General features: G+C 42.8%; 1 protein-coding gene across 1 annotated transcript; it reads right to left on the bottom strand.

The window, feature by feature from the left end:
* Positions 1–11,181: 11,181 nt before the first annotated feature.
* LOC308283649 (cyclin-dependent kinase 5 activator 1-like) lies at positions 11,182–14,382 on the bottom strand (the record flags this gene model as incomplete). The annotated part of the gene is made up of 2 exons (XM_080724117.1): positions 11,182–11,673; positions 13,828–14,382. The coding sequence occupies 2 exons, from the start codon at positions 14,380–14,382 to the stop codon at positions 11,182–11,184; spliced, it is 1,047 nt and encodes a 348-aa protein (XP_080580243.1).
* Positions 14,383–16,934: the final 2,552 nt, after the last annotated feature.

The raw sequence follows: 16,934 nt of genomic DNA on the forward strand, positions 1-16,934 counted from the left end.
TGCATTTAGGCTATACTTTCCCACATGGATATTGTAGTCAGATGCTAAAATACTTTGCAGCAAGGACAAATTGCCCTCAGCTGCAAAATTATGGTCGTGTTTGCACCTGCATATGATGCAAAATGTTTGTGATTCTGATCTTAAGGCTGGGCAAATAGTGGGTGCAATAATTGATGGTGGGTGCATGGTGCTTTTCTTTGTGAATAAATACATAAATAATCCATAATGCGTCTATGTTTACTCTCTGTTAAATTAAGACTGTATTCAAGGATTTTACAGTGCACGGTCCTTCCATAGCCAAATAAACCAGAGCTCCTGGTTTTATCATTCTCACACAGATTGGACCCTACAATGATGCGTTATCTGTGACATACAGACCAAGGCACTGAAAAGGAACCCAGGCAGCCTGGAAAGCCATAACCCCTTGATATGCTGTCAATCAGTTCCAAATTGTCAACAGTTTGTAAGTTAAAGACAAAGACAAAATTATATTGGTGTTTGCATACTTAAAACACCCACGGCTGGTGAGTCACATGGCCATTTATCAGTATTGTGGTTGTTAGCTATAGGCGGCGCTAGGGGGGTGCTTGCAGGTGCTTTAGCACCTCCAAAGAAACCCATAGAACCCCCTTAGCACCCCCAAGAAATGCTCAGCCAAATAATATTTCTTTCACTGTCATCAAATAAAATTATCCTTGTTCAAATCTGTGACATTGGTGAAAGAAAGGTTCCTGCCCACTACTGTAGAAACTAGAAGTCCTTCATGATAAGTTAGGAGAAAAATAAAATGTGCCAGAAATTGTCAGTATCTGCATTGTTTGCAGCCTATACATCACTCCTTTTGTTGATGGTATTGCCATTTATTTAATCTGACTTGTTTTGTGTTTGTTTAGGCTCATACAGGTATATACATTGGTAGGCTACATCCACAGCTAGTTAGCACCTCAATTAATAGCCAAGCTCCCTTCCAGCACCCCCATTAAAAATTGCCTGGAGCCGCCACTGTTGTTAGCTCATTTTGGTATTAGAATGTTTAAATATTGAAGTGATTTTTCATGGAAAAAGATCATAATAATAATAATAACTTCTTAATGCCTTTGTTGCTCATTGTGCTATATTGTTGCCCAAATGGTATGTGACGACCTCAGTGACTGTATTGTGCCTCTGAGAGCCTGATGGAGGGAGAGATGTGTTGTATGTTCTGGTTCTGATCTCTTAAGTAATGGTTAGGAGACCAGGGCAAATATGATGTTTGATTTAATTGCAAAACTGTGAAACATAAAATCAAGATTTTTTTAAATCTCTATTCCATTCCGTTCCATTCCTGGGGCTAATCGAACAAATCACGTTCACTGACTTTGAAAATAATTCAAGAGTAGCAGATCTACACGCTCACAACGCATTGCGATGTGACATGTTGTGAGCTTGTAGCTATGTTTGGTATTTTTATATATATTAAAGTAAAATTAAAACAATGAGAATGTATTCACACTGATTTATTAATATATTATAAATACTTTTTTTTTAAAATGTGCTTCTCGATCATTTGATTAATTGAAAAAGTAATTGATTTCATAATCACTGAGAAGATAGTTGCAGGCTTGCAGGCTTATTCCATTCCCTTAATAAGCAGTGCATATTACTAGCACTGCAAGATAAATCGGGGTTTCCTCCCTGGGTACATCAAGGGCCATTTAACTCTTATTATGTGTTATGTATTACTGCAGTGTAAAGCCTATAATACATGGTAACTCAATGGGTAGAGCATGCCACTAACACAGCTGGGGTTAGGGAATATAGGCTACAGTAAGTACCATTTCCTGAGCAGATTAACAGAGTAACGACTGATTAAATAGAAACATAAAGAATGTGCAGATATGTGCAGAATTGGAGGTTACCACTTCTGGTGTGCCTCTACGAGCAGCATGGGCCACTAGCAGGCTTTGCATGAATGCATCCACCTTATAATTTAGCCTTTGACTGGTCTCATTTGAAATGTATTGTATTTCCTATAGCAGAGATAGATGGCGTGGGGACTGTTTCCAAGCTGCTGCTGTGTTTAGCCTACACATTTGCATTAGATCCATAAAAGACTGAGCTGGGGTGAGAGTTCATTTACTTCCATCATAAAATAAATGAATGTCACTATATAGGCCTATGCAATACAATTAGGGAAATTCTGCTTATAGAACCATACATATCTTTATATTTCTGCTGACCATTTAAAATGTGGCATGTGCATACCTATAATGCAGGGACACACAATATAATTCATGTTTTCAACAGAATGTCATGGAAATGATTAGGTGCCTACTACACCCCCTTCGTTGAATGCTGACAAACAAACTGTCTGTCTCCACAGCAAGGCGTGTAATGCGGATGGTGGACCCAGAGTCAGACAGGGTGGTTGTCATCACCACCTGCACCTGGCATCATCCTGACAGGTGGTAGATATAGGCCTACACAACCAGTCAGTCATGCATTGCTACACAGTGGCTGCCTGCGTAAAAAGAAAACAGCTGAGCTCTGCAACGCACACAAAAGTGGAGATGCTTAAATGCTAGACTGCAAATGAGCACGTCTGCACAATGGAATTTGTAATCAATCGAAATTCGAATAATCAATCGGCGGTGCGGTGGGCGTTTGACAGACTGGCAGTGAATGCCTATTTATCTTTACACGGTCATTTTACCGTTACTCTATCTGCATGTGGCAGTCGCGCAATATTTTCATGGATAGCCTGTTGAGAACCCCCTTTAAGCAGCCGCGTCGGCTCAAGGGCATCGTGCACACAATCCTGGATTAACGCTATAGCAGAATTCACACAGTGGATGAATGTGAATGTCATGTAGCTCATTGAGGAGCACTGACTTGTTGTGGACGGTGCAATTATACAGAGAGGAAATTATTGCTAGCCCGTGATGTGATAGTGAGCTGCAACGCCGTATTATGTAAATGATGTATGTACCGTTATTACTCGACTATTACCACCAGCGGTGACATTCAGCAGCTTCGGGCGGGTATTTACTTCGTCTTACAGAAAACTGCCGACATACAAGCTCACAAAAGCGTCACTGTGCGACGTGTTGTGAGATTGTAGATCGGCTGTTTTCGGACACCGTCGTACGCCGTTCAGCCTACTATACTGCAATGATGGCTAGCCGTTAGAGAGGCCAGCCGAATCTCCTCAACCAGCTGCCATACGTCGCCTTATTCGTGTTTTTTCCATCTATCGTGGGACAAACACAACACACAATTGTTGTTCTTTATAAATAAACACATAAAACATAGATCATCTTACCCGGGCCGCCATCTTCGCGTGTTGTTGAGCAGGCTAGCTCAGAGACACAGTTTAGGGAGATTACAGAACAGTGAATGAATGGAGAGCAGCGACAGACGGACATACGGACGGACAGACGGGGTTTATAACCTGCGCAAGGTTGCACGAGCACACAACACACACCACGGATGCTGTGCCTCGATGCTGATTGGTAGATCCGAGAGGAAGCGTTCGAAAAGGAACGTCGTCCATTGGTTGGGTTCTTGGTTCTTAAACGTCGACACGGACGCCTCCCCGCCCCCTCGTGCCATGCGGAACCACGCACGTGTATTGATGAATATTTTTACGAGGCAATGGCCCACAAAAACCTGTGTTGATATGACGTCATGGCCTTGTAAGTCACTGCATGTCAAAGTGGACTTTTGTACAGACAGTTGAACGAGCCTTCCCAGATGTTTAGTTAAACTATATTGTTTAATCTCTGATGTTTCCCTGTTATTTACTGTTATTGTTCTTCTGCATGTTACTTTTAACTGATGACTGATTGTAGACCTACAAGCCCATTCAGACTGTACAAAAGGCCCCCTATGTGTTTGTACATGCATGTCCATTTAATCAAGCTCTGTATTTGAGGTTGTGTTTTTTTTTTTACAGTAATCACAGCTGTAGGTAATTGAAGATGATACGTCTGCTTGCCCAAACAGTGAGGTGCAAAAGAAGTTGAAGGTGCATACAGATTTGATTTCCCATCGCATATAGTTTTCTTTGTTGTTATTATTCTTCATATTGTATAATTGGAGTACACAATCGTGTATTATTATGTTAATTCAGAAACATCACATCATGTCACATATTTCTTTGCAAATGTAATAAACCTATAGCAACGAGGAATAGAAGGTAATTTCCTACTCCTAACCGAATAGCAGCATGGAGCAGTGCTGATGAATCAGCACCATGGACAGCGCCCACTTAATCAGCACCACAGACAGCGCCCACCTCTCTGCCACAGAGACGTGGGCGGGCGCTGTCCATGGTGCTGGGTGAGGGAGGCGCTGTCTTCTCTTTTCTAAACACCCTCGCACGATCAGTGGTGCTTTTCTTTCTTTCTACACGGCAAAGTCAACTCCTGTGAAATGTTGATTTGTACATTATTACTGATGATTTGACTGTCCGTGACAGATTCTGTATTCAACAAACATACGTTTAACTTTAGTTATACATTGTAGAACTGCTGTGATCAATAATAATTCTGGTCGTGTTCCTTCCAGTAAGTGTACATTTTATAGTAACCACCAGTGCATGCCAATAATAGAACTATACATATACATAGCATGCTGGGTTTGAGGACATCAGTAGTGAGTTCATCCTGGATCAGTACACATCTGCAATGCAAATATACCACCAAAAGATGCATTGCAGCAATGTATTTTATAGGGAGATGGAAGTGAGATGGTGTTCACTGCTTTCAAAAGGCATAGCAAACATAGTATGTTTTTTATGTATGCAGTTTAGATATGCAGGCCTAAATGACCTATATTAAGGTGTAATCATGGTTTTGGATTTTATTGTGTGTGTTGATTTTATGGCCTATAGTACATACAAAAATAGCATAACACAACATATTTGTTAACCTTTTCATATAGCCTATACTGCAAGTTTTAAACACTTATAGCAAGTTTACTTAAAGAGGAAGACCACCCATTTTCAATATTGAAATATGTCATTAATATACCTTAGAGGAGTTGTAAAGTACAATGTGTGATGTCATCAAGTTGTACTTAACAATACAAACCCCAAAATCAATCCTCCAGTTCTAGGCAACACAGAAGGGGGGGAACTTTTTTTCTATTTCCACACAACTCCTCTAACTAAGGTATATTAATGACACAGTTCAATATTGAAAATGGGTGGTCTTCCCCTTTAAACTATGTTGTTAATCTGTCCCAAGCCCTCCTTGATTAGAGTATGTTAGAGGTTCAGCCCTACAAATTATTGCTTTATCATCTGACACCTTCAAAGCTATTATTAAACAACTCTCTACTACCCTGCTATGGTCAGAGTGGGTACTACTACGGGATAAATCCTACAAGACAAGCTTACAGTGTAAAAGGATTGTTGGAGCTGTGTGAAGCACAGGCTCCCTATACGTGGCTGTGTGGGTCTGTGTGTGTGTCTGTCTGTCTGTCTGTGTGTGTGTGTGTCTGTGTGTATGTAGCCTGAACTTCCTAAACTTCGGCACGCCACTAGTCCCACAGTTTTGCCACCACACACTCGCGCCATATGTCAAATCGACCGGCTTACTCGGGAATCGTGGGCTATTACTTTTCTAAGAGAAAGGTTCTATAGTTTAATTGATATTAATTTATTAGTGAATTAATTTTCCCCATTGACTTATAATGGGAATTGCAAAAACTCACATTCAATTATTTGTCTCTCGCTTGGACTTGGAGAGGAGGTTCATAATGATTTCAAGGATTAAATAAAAAATAATTGTGTCATTTGGCCGCATGGTGGCGCCATAACACCCCACTTTACGTTTTGGCCTGTAACTCTTGAACCGTAGGTCGGAAAATTAAAAATATTTTTTCCCTGGATTCCTTGGGTCATGACGCATCTCCCCATATAGGCCACGCCCATTTGCGCCATGATAGATTTTCCGCCATCTTGAATTTTCTCCAAAACACACTTTTTGCTCCTTCTCCTACATATTTTCTTCAAATGTCACAAAAATCGGTACACATGATCCACACACACACACACACACACACACACACACACACACACACACACACACACACACACACACACAGCTCCACTTCACAAATACACACAGCTCCACTTTTTTAAATAATAAAGAATAAATAATAGCCATATGAAAGAAAAAGAAAATATTCATTTGAATCCTTACACTAATCACTAGTGAGGCTTTGGGCCATATTCCGTAACTTTTTAACTTTTTTTTTAACTGTACTTTTTCACTAAGCTGTATTTAACCCCATAATGAAATAAAGTGTTCTCCTGATAACTTCACATGATGGGCCGATCAGATTTCTTTCCTCAGAAACTGTGATGGATGAAAAAACACACATAAAGGCAACATGCTTGCAAATATTTTTATATAAAGAAACTGTAACAGTTGATCAAGTTCTTCTCACTTAGTTCTCACATACACCCGTAGAGTCACAGGCTGCAGCATCAGTATACTCTACTGTAACACTATAGTGGCCTAGACTTTTGTTCAACAAAGTTAACTTTTTTCTTTTTCTTTTTTTACACGATATGATCCACAAATGAAAAGGAAGGAAAATTGAAATAACCCCATTGTCACCATCATCATAAGCTTCATCATATGTTACACAATATTTTTTGTCTTGTATGTGTTTGCAAGATAAGATATGGCACGTAATTTATGCATTATTCAAAGACAGGAACATAAGAGATGGGAGGGGTTGAGTGGATTTTGAGTTCCTACCCTCAGGAACACCCCCAGAGAGTTCCAGAACCACACTGGTACGAGAACCACTGAGTTCTGTTCTGAAGACAGACGTTTCCTGTCCTTACGTCCTTGACTCCCGTCCTTTTCCATATGGTCCCTGCACAGCTGGAAGCTGCATGGACTGCTTCAATACGTGGGGTGTCATCCAGGTATATCATTCAACATTGAATAGCTGAAGTAGGTACTCTTATGTATCCGTACAAAATATGTAACAATAAAGAAACCTTGAACCTTGAAATATCAAAAAGGATTTGTGTGTGTGTGTGTCAGTGTGTGTGTGTGTGTGTGTGTGTGTGTGTGTGTGTGTGTGTGTGTGTGTGTGTGTGTGTGTGTGTGTGTGTGTGTGTGTACAAGTGACTAGAAGTTGACAAATAACAGACAGGAAAAGATTGTCCCTGTCAAATTATCCACTGCTCCAAATTGGCGTTTGCATTTCAACGTATTCAATTAGGCCTAGATAAAACTGCTACGATTCAGACCAACCCAAATCAGATGCAGTAAACATTGAGTGTTATAGGCATTTTGTTTGTTATAGCTATTTTTCTTTACAGTAAGTAGACATTGGGTTTTATCCATAAGATTTGAATAGATAAAAAAAAAAAAAAAAAAATCCGGCTAAAACAGCACAGCTAAAACCACTGTTTTTGTTAATGTTTTCACTTGATGAGCATTGATTCATGCTTGGGCATTGCATGAAATTCAGGCAATTGGAAAGAACAATGGCTGTGAGTTACTGTTATGTTATGACAAAAGTTTTTTCTTTTTTTTTTTGTCTATTGAAATCCTATGATATCACCAAATCTGATTTTGCTACCACTCATAAACTGCATAAACCAAATGCAACAAAGAATACCGATGTTTTGATTATTCAGTAATCACCCTGTGATTCATTGTAAATGCTACTTGTGGACTGTTTGACCATTGACAACAGCACAGAGAAAGAGCATGTAAACAGGTTTGGCTGCAATTGGAATTCATTCGTTATGTGCATATATTTGTCTTTTGAGGTCTGACTCTGGTTTCAAGGCTACTTTTCTTTTCTTTTCAGTGCAGTACCTACTGCAGCCCAGTCAGTCATCATACATAAACGGCATTCATATGCCATCCATCCTGACCATCCATTTTGACATGTCAGTTTTCTCTGTCATCGTCTCCGACATGTAAAATAAGAACATCCTGAAAAGGTTATGCATTTGCTTAAACGTCTTTCTTGTTCAGCACAGTCAGTAGTATTGGCTCCTTTGTTCCATTTTGTTGTTTTCTAAATTATTAGTATTGTTGATATGGCACAAGACCCCACCCCCACCGAGGAGGCTGGATTTTCCAATCTCGTGCCCAGAGCTTCCGTTAGCAGAATGGGGAAGATCTGGGGACTTTGAGGGGTGACTAAGACAGCCTCAACACAGATAGCGCTTCAAGGTTTTCAGATTTTTCGAATTGGCCAATCACAAGAGACAAAAGTCTCATTAGCCTATTGGAAGTATTAATTGATGACGCAAAAAAAGTCAGTTGCATGGGCTTTAGGGAAGGATTGTTGCATACTTTGAAAGTTTTGGAAACCGCTTTTTTGAAATTCTCTGCCGAGAGTCAAGGACTTTGTTGCTTCCCATTGGGATGTACGAGCGGGTTAGACCTTTCTGTTTTCACTGCTCTACATTAAATGTCTGACAAGCTGACAACGTGCTGTGCACGATTTGTTGGAAGCTTGTAGATCTGCTATTTCCCGCGAAGGTTTTCCCTCAGAATATGGATCCTGGGGTGAAAATGGATAAAGCAACAGGTCTGGAGGAAGTGTCCACCAGGTTCTGGGTTCCACTTCATTCCATGACTTAACTTCTGCTTAGTCACCCCTCAGAATGCAATGTGGGCAGGACGGGACATTTTATCAAACTTGACAATTATTAAAGGTGGATTGAGAGATGTGACATCACAGATTGGCATACAGGAAGGCAAGGAAGGCTTCAGCTATGCGCCGTTGAATGTTTCCTCATCAGACATTCCTTGTGCGAGACAGGCAGTGAAATAGCAGCAGTGCCTGCAGGATCTGGCCTGACTGTTTTTGGCCATGTTTCTGATGTCACATCACTGACTCCAGCTAGTCCAGCAGACTGTCTTAGTTTACAGTGTGTGGTGTGGTGTGCCCAACACAAAGCTGCATGCTAGAAAAACCTATAGAAGCACACATGCACGTCAACACAACTCATTTGAATAATTAGGCCAGTGAATCGCTTGGACCTGTCAAACAGTCCCTGATAAGGAAGGACCGGATCGGACACGATCTAAACACATTTGAACGAGCTTGGACTGATATACCGTAGGCCAAGTTTTTGGATCAGACAGATAAAGAAGAGATAATCCGTTTTCTCGTTCAGTCCTCTGGTGGAAAAGTAAAGAGATGGGAGGGGCTTGAGAGGTGACACTATGGGCACTTTGGACAACAGCCCTGCAGTCTCTTGAGTGAAGTGTTGATAGTAACTTCAAGGTGCCATGTTTAATACGATGGAAGAAGAAATCTAATGTTCGTTCATCTGTGGCCCCTACTCCTCGTGCGTGCCCTCTCGTACATTGCACTTCATAAGCTCAAACACCTATAATATATAGAGTTTATATGTATTTCTTGACTTGGACTTCTGTTTGCCAGGAGAGATTGTGTTGATGTAGCCCCCCAGGCCCCTTGCACATCTCAATGCCACTTGCCAGTATGAAAATAACACACAAAGTGAACACAAATGTGTTTTGAAACTGATATTAACTCGTGTGTGACAGTGTGCATTCTCTGTGACATTGCAAACCACAGCGTGCAGACATTTTGACTGGGTTTGTAATATTTTTTTCTGCTCCCATTTAGTTCCAAAACAAAATCTCTCTCCGTATCATCTCTCATTGAACTTCTCTTTCTGCCTCACGTAGGATATGAAATGCTGCCTCTAATGTTTACCCATATAGTCAGATAATGGAACAGCACCAATGTGGACTGTTGGACAAAGTGCAGAGGCGGCGAAGGGACATACGAATGAAAGATTTCCCCACTGAAGCATGGGTTCAGTATTGCATTTCTTCCCAAGTAAACAAAAGAGGATCTGCTTAAGAGTTTGCTTAATGAAACTGTTAAACAGTGTCAAACACTAAACATTGATGAAGTGATTCCAATTTCATAGTCTAAGATTATAAGAAAATGAGGGTTCCAATTCATAACCTACTTTTCTTTCAGTGTTTTTCAAGTCTCAATAGTGGTGCACCCCCTTTACCAGTGTATGAGTTCAGTTTTGGATAAGGGATTAGGGTAAAGTGGATTTGGCAATATGTTAGGTGATCATTGTGCAGTCTTTGCTACACACAGACAAACAAAGTGATCTAATGCAACATGGTTATCGTATTTGATATGATTCTGCCACCCTGATGTCTCTGTGGCAAAATAAATGTCTCTGTCCTCTCACACACTGGTTCTTTGTTCACCTCTTCTGTTTTCTTTACTTTCTGTGTCTTTATAATATTTTCTATATTTTCCACAAATATATACAGTACATGAGCAGCTTACAGCAGTGTCATCTGGCATTTAGACTCACCATTGTTGCTTTCGTATTGTATGATAAGAATTCAGAACAGTCAGAGTGAATCGCAACGTTTTGCCCTGAGGCAAACACTTAAACAATTAGGATCACATCTATTTCAATGAATCCTAGGAGCCTCAATCATTTTATAAGCCCTGTGGGCTGGGCAGCTGATATCACCAAGGAATCTAATCTAGTCTGTATTGTCAAGAAATCGAATAATCATGTGTCCACTTCTCCTCAATGTATTATTCTCCCCTAATGAGCCAAGTGGGGGCTAGGTGTTTGACAGCAGCAAGTGGTCTCATGGTCGTGGGAATCTAATCAAGTTCTTATTAGGTCAGAGGAGGCTGAAGGTTTGGCTGTACACCAAACCAAAGATCTGATATGGCTCTGGTCTGTGGTTTAAAAAATGCACCCATCCCCATGTGTACAGTAGTTGCTGCATGGGAGATCATGAGCTGTCTTTGCCTCTTAAGCCATTGTTCATTATAAAAACCCAAATATTGTAAGTGCTATGTTCAAATAACCCCACTTTGCCTTTTTTATTTTATTTTACTATTTTTGTTATTGTTTACTGTAGGGGCATGCTGGTATCTCTCTACTCTATTTCTCTCAACTATCGAAATAAAGCAACAACAAAAATTGTGTAGTGTAACAAATGCCAGACAGCACCGCTGCTTAACTGTAGTTCTACACTCCATACTCATTTGACTCATTTCCATCTCTCCTTCCCGCCACCCACTCTACCTTTCCCGCATCCATTCACCACCACTATCCTCTCCACCCTTACACAAACCCCACTGCTCCTCCGTTGTTCCACCCACTAAACCCGCCTCCCACCCCTCAACTTCCTATCGGTCCAGGCCAATGAGAAGACGAGTCTTCTCCTCCTCCTTCTTGCTTTCGTTCTTCAGGTCGGCAAACACCTGGGTGAAGAAGTGTGGATCGGTGTTGATCTGCAGCATCTTGCCACTCATGCGGTTGATGATCTCCAGGCAGCGGTCCCAGAATGCCTCTTTCTCTGCCTCCACTAGGAAGGGCTTCAGCGGGTAGGAGATCTCGTTGCCCATGTAGGAGTACGAAAGGTAGAGGCAGGTGAGGAGCGAGGCCTGCAGCTCGCGCTCCGAGGCCACCTCGGATGAGACCACGTCGCGGCACAGCATGTAGAGGAAGACCACGTTGGCCGGTGTGATGAAGCCCTGGTCCTGCCAGCCCTGCAGCAGGAGGGAGCGGTCCACGCTGCGGAGCCACAGCACCGGGTCGGTGGGAGATAGGCGCTTGAGGCGATAGCAACGGCGACACAGGAACTCTCCCAGGCTGCGCATCAGCTCACTGGTCGATGCCTGGATGGGAAGATGTGGGGAGAGATAGGGGAGGTAGAAGGGAGGGGGGCAGGAGGAGAAAAGGACATAGGGGAGAAAAAGGCGGTGGCAAGATGGATGGTGGACATATGCATTAACATAAGTGTGGTTAGATGGATGATTAGATGGAGAGCAGGAGGGAATAATGTCAGACAGTGTAAAGAAGGAGAAGAGGGGGAAAGGAGAGGAGGGGGTCAACAATTTAATTTGTTTATTTTGTGAACTAAATGAAGGCTAAGAAGGTATCAGATTATGTGTTTTCACCATTAATACTACAACTAGTAAGACACCTCAGGGTGACATGCGACCTCGCCCTAAAGGGCGAGGTCGCGCCAATTCTTGACTATCTGGCCAACCACAGTGTTTCTCTGACGATTCTAGTTGTTATCATTCTGGGGGGAGTTTGTTCATGTTTTTGTGAGGGTATCAACCCTAGGAGACACGGGGAAACATGCAAACTCCACACAGAAAGGCCCTATCGCCAACCCCATCGAGGGTGTGAGCGATGGGGCCTAAACATGGAAATGTGGAGAACACTATATATGGAGATAGTCCAGTCCATCATGTCATAATGGGACTACCGTCATAGACAGTAGCCATTGTTAGGCCGGAGTCAATGGCTGTGTCTATGACGGTAGTTCCATATGACATATTGGACTAGACTATCTCCATATATAGTGTTATCCACATCTCCATGTTAGGACTCATATTATGGGCATAAAAAGTATGTCATGTGACATCACTTCCTGTACAGACAGTCAGCCATTGACTCCGGATTAACAATGGCTACTGTCTATGACGGTAGTCCCATATGACATATTGGACTAGACTATCTCCATATATAGTGTTATCCACATCTCCATGTTTAGACAGCCAATGACTCCGGCCTAACAATGGCTACTTTCTATGACGGTAGTCCCATATGACATGATGGACTGGACTATCTCCATATATAGTGTTATCCACATTTCGTGTAGCCGCCCTGTACAGGAAGTGATGTCACAACTCGCTGACATCACACTGACATCACAGAGGATACGGAAGGACGGTCACGAGGATACGGAAGGAAGGAAGGAAGGAAGGAAGGACACTCAAGCGACACGATTCTTCAGAGTATATGCGACCTTCGGTCGCAATAATAACACCTATAATACTACTCAAAGGGACTGGTTGCGCTAGACTAGGACCCACCGCAGTGGTGTCCGGTAAGAACTTTCTTTTTTTTTTTTGCCTTTATTGATAGTACAGTAGGTAGACAGGAAATGGGAGAGAGAGATGGAGAGTTACATGCAGTAAAGGCCGTCAGGATCGGGACTTGAACCTGCGACGCGCTGTCAGGCATCAGAGCCCATGTGGCACGCGCCTGGACCGCCAGGCCAGCGGGCGCACCATGTCTGGTAAGAACTTAACCAATATGTCAACTCTGATGAATACAATAGGAGTCGAGTCGTCTGAGGGAGAAAGGCAAATAGTAGTGTGAACTGCTTGTATATTCTCTAAAGGGGTAATGGCCATCCTTTAAATAGTGCTTGGCTGTGTGCTTGTGACATCTCACTGATGTCATGATAAGTCAGCTAAGTCCATATATGGAGTTCTACATTAGTCAGCAGGTAGGTGTATTTGATGTCTCCATATATGGAGTACCAATATTCAGTGGGTAACTATGACGATGTATCAACTACCCACATGGCGTGAAGGGGCGGGGCCTTCGTTACAACACCATCTATGTGTTTAGATCAAGTTGTCGCAGGAAACTATTCAGGGTGGCGGGTTAGAACACAATTAGCTATATGCTCAGGTTGAGTGTGAACGAGGAATGCAGGGTCCAGGGACTAGCTATTTTTGTCTACAGTATGTATCTCACTCTAATAGTTTCTCTTGTAGGCTGTGCAGGGCTATTCCTCAGTTTGGAGGGTTCCCTGTTCCTTTTATAATTTGTGAGCTTGTAGATAAGCTATTTTGTAGGCCTACTTTTACTTTTGGTACTTTAAGTACATTTTGATGCCAATACTTTTGTACCTTTACACAAGTAAATGTTTAATACCGGACTTTTACTTTTAACATTTTTGACGGTATTGATACTTTTACTAAAGCAAAATATGTGAGTACTTTTTCCACCACTGAACAACACAATACCTGGACAATGACGCGTTTAGGTGTGCCCGCCACGTTGGCCGGTTGGAGCCCGGAGCCTGTCAGGGAGTTCTTCTTCCCCACGGCGACTGCTGCTACGTTGGCCAGGGTCTTGGAGGTCGGCAGGTGGGAGGAGGTAGTGGTGGTGTTTCCACTGACCAAAGAGTGGTGTTCCTGGGCTCCTGTGTAGGACGAGAGGTTGGCACAGGACTGGGACTTCTTCAGCTTCAGGCTGTCGGAGGAGACCGTGGCGGCGGACGTGGCCGTAAGCACATGTCCATCCTGTGATGGGCTGCCCTTGCCCCCTGCGTCGCCCCCTTCCGACGGCAGCTTCTTGGAGCCCTTCCTCTTGGCGGACACGGCTACGATGCGCTTCCATGGCAAAACGCTGATGATGGACGGGCGCTTGAGGCTCTTGGCGGCGGCGGCCGTGGCAGTAGCACTGTCCTTGGCGTTCTTGCTGTTCTGGACAGCCGTGTAGTGTCCCACGGTGGCGGGGCCGTCCTCAAACAGGGCCGCCTTGCGGTAGCTCGGCGACAGAGAGAGCACTGTACCCATGGTGCCCCGGTGGTGTGTGCGCTCGGGGAGGAAGGGTGCGATGGAGAAAGGATGGGTGGAGCGCAGAGGGGTGCAGATGGCAGTGGCTCTTTGATTTATTAAAAGCAAAGTGTATTTGAGAAAAACACTCAAGCCTAACCTGTGAGGAAATACAAGTAGGGTAGTTAGTTTTAACATAACAAATGGAGAAGTCAGAATAGAATAGAACTTTGGCCTTTTAATTGAAACTACAGAATATCTTCACATTCAGAGATTGTATAGGCCTACAACTGGGATAGATTGTTGCTGTCCACTGAGTTATTTGACATTTTCTAAAAATAGAATTAGATTTGACTTACAGCAGAGCAGACAATTTGCACACAATGCCCATTGCCAAAATTATATATACATTAGAATTGATGCAACATGACTATCAAGGGTATGTTATTCTATTTTGTGTATTATGATTGATCAAAAACAGGTGTGTCAAAACCTAATATCATTTAGCCTAATGCAATGACATACATTCCTTCACAGCAGCTGTGGGTTCAGGGGTTTAGGTCTTTGAACAAGAAGCTTATAAAGTAGCCTGCTGGTTCGTTTTTATACCCCAGAAATTCATTGATCCTCTGCAGGTACCTCATAGCCTGCCTGCTATTCATATAGATAGCCTATTCGGAGCTGAGTTCAACATATATAACCACCAAAGCAAGCCCCATTTTCACCTCCAACGGATATTCTAATGTGTCCTTATGGCTTGCACTGCATACTGGGTAGATTGTTGTTCATCAACAACACCACGGTGAAAAGTGCCCCCTCTCGCCACTCAACCGTGTTCACTTCCATATTATATAAGGACCAAGATAAGGCCATAGAGGCATGAGAAAGAAATGTGCGCAAGCATCCATCTTAGCTTCAAAATGGAAGCCTTGAACGAAAACACCACCCCCTTCAACACACGGCAGCTTCAAAAATATTAATTAATATGGGCCTGTAAGCTCAACCCTACAGCCTAAACTTATAACTACACCGTTACCAAATGTGATTCATAGTGGATGGCAACCTTTTGCATTAAGGATGGTTTCATCTCTTAATTCGATATGATAATTATTCATAGCCTACTCTGCCAGTCTGTTGTGTATAGCATGCAAAATAGGAAATATACAAGCTAACTGCCTGTGGTTTTCGACCAGCCAACTGAAAAAAAGCAAACCTTTACATGATTTAGGGTGTTGGGCGGTTTTAAATGTCATAAGCAATAATGATACAGATATACAGGTTGACACATGCAGTAAAACAAAACGGTCCACGCTTGTGGAGTCTATTACCTTTTAGTGAATCAATTCATTTTGTTTTATTCAAATACAATTACACCTTGATCTCTTTGGTGCTGGCAAATTTGATCCAAGTGTGATCTGTTATTGCTGATTCTCTCACCGCACGATCTCTCTAACACAAGCTTGGAGCTGTCCAAGGTGCTGGGCGTGAAACGCGGTTTGGTCCAAAATAGCCGTCCAGAGGAAAGCACTGGGATGAGGTTCAATCCTTCCAGATGGGCTACTTGGCGTAAGCCTTCATTTAAGAATGGTGAAAGTATCTCGCTCGTCGACGCGAATACGGATGCAGTACAGATGCGAAATGTGCGAGCCTCGCAGTGAGTGGGAAGATGTCTTCCATTGAGAAATTAAACATCTAGAGAGCCTACTATCACGGCTGGTAATAATGCACTGCTTCGGGAGACGATGACAGACAGCACAGGTGAGTCCCCCACCCCTCAAGCATAAAAACAAAACGCCTAAGATCAACAGAAAGGGATGGAATGAAGACAGAGGAAAAAATGGCTACTACGAGTTCCAAAAATAGACGGCAGCTTATGGTAAGCAAAGCTGCAAAAGAGGGGGGAAAAAATCTCGTCGTTTTGATGCGGGCATCTGCAGTTATTCGGGTTGGTTGTGAGAGTGAAAAGAAGCGCTCTGATTGGTCGAGGCGCGGATGCTGTTGCTGCTCCTCCGTCGCCGTCGCAACCGCTTCACTCAAAAATGGAAGAATTGCAATCCCATCTCTCAGGGGAGGCGCTTGCTTTGGGATTGGCGCTAGATGGTTGTCGTGGCAACCGTTGACTATCGACAGCAGTTGTCCACTCAGGAATGCAAGCAAGTGTGCCAGAATAATCTCATGCATAGCTATGTTGACAAATGCTCATCAAATGTTTCGAGGGGACAGCATTGTAAAAAATCGTAATTGCCTATACAGGGTCAGGTGGGTCGCTGTGAGATCTTTGAAAAAGTGTTTTTTAACTCCAATCCTCAGCTGCGAATCTTCTAGGCCTATAGTTCTGTGGTACATTTAGCCTAATCTATTAAAGGTCAAACCATTAGTAAAAGACATGAGGTAAAACAAAAACTAACGGTTGCCTATATAACCCAATATACTAGCCAATCAGAGTATGACCGTGTATCCGTCTGGTGTATGGGATCCAGACTAGACTAGCCTCGTTGGTCCATTGGGTGCCGAGATGCCCCAGCCTATTAGAAGGCGCGCTGTCCATGGTGCTGAATTCATCAGGCCTGATG

Source organism: Nannobrachium achirus, assembly GCF_963921795.1.
Source record: "Nannobrachium achirus genome assembly, chromosome: 4".
Classification (NCBI taxonomy): Eukaryota; Metazoa; Chordata; class Actinopteri; order Myctophiformes; family Myctophidae; genus Nannobrachium; species Nannobrachium achirus.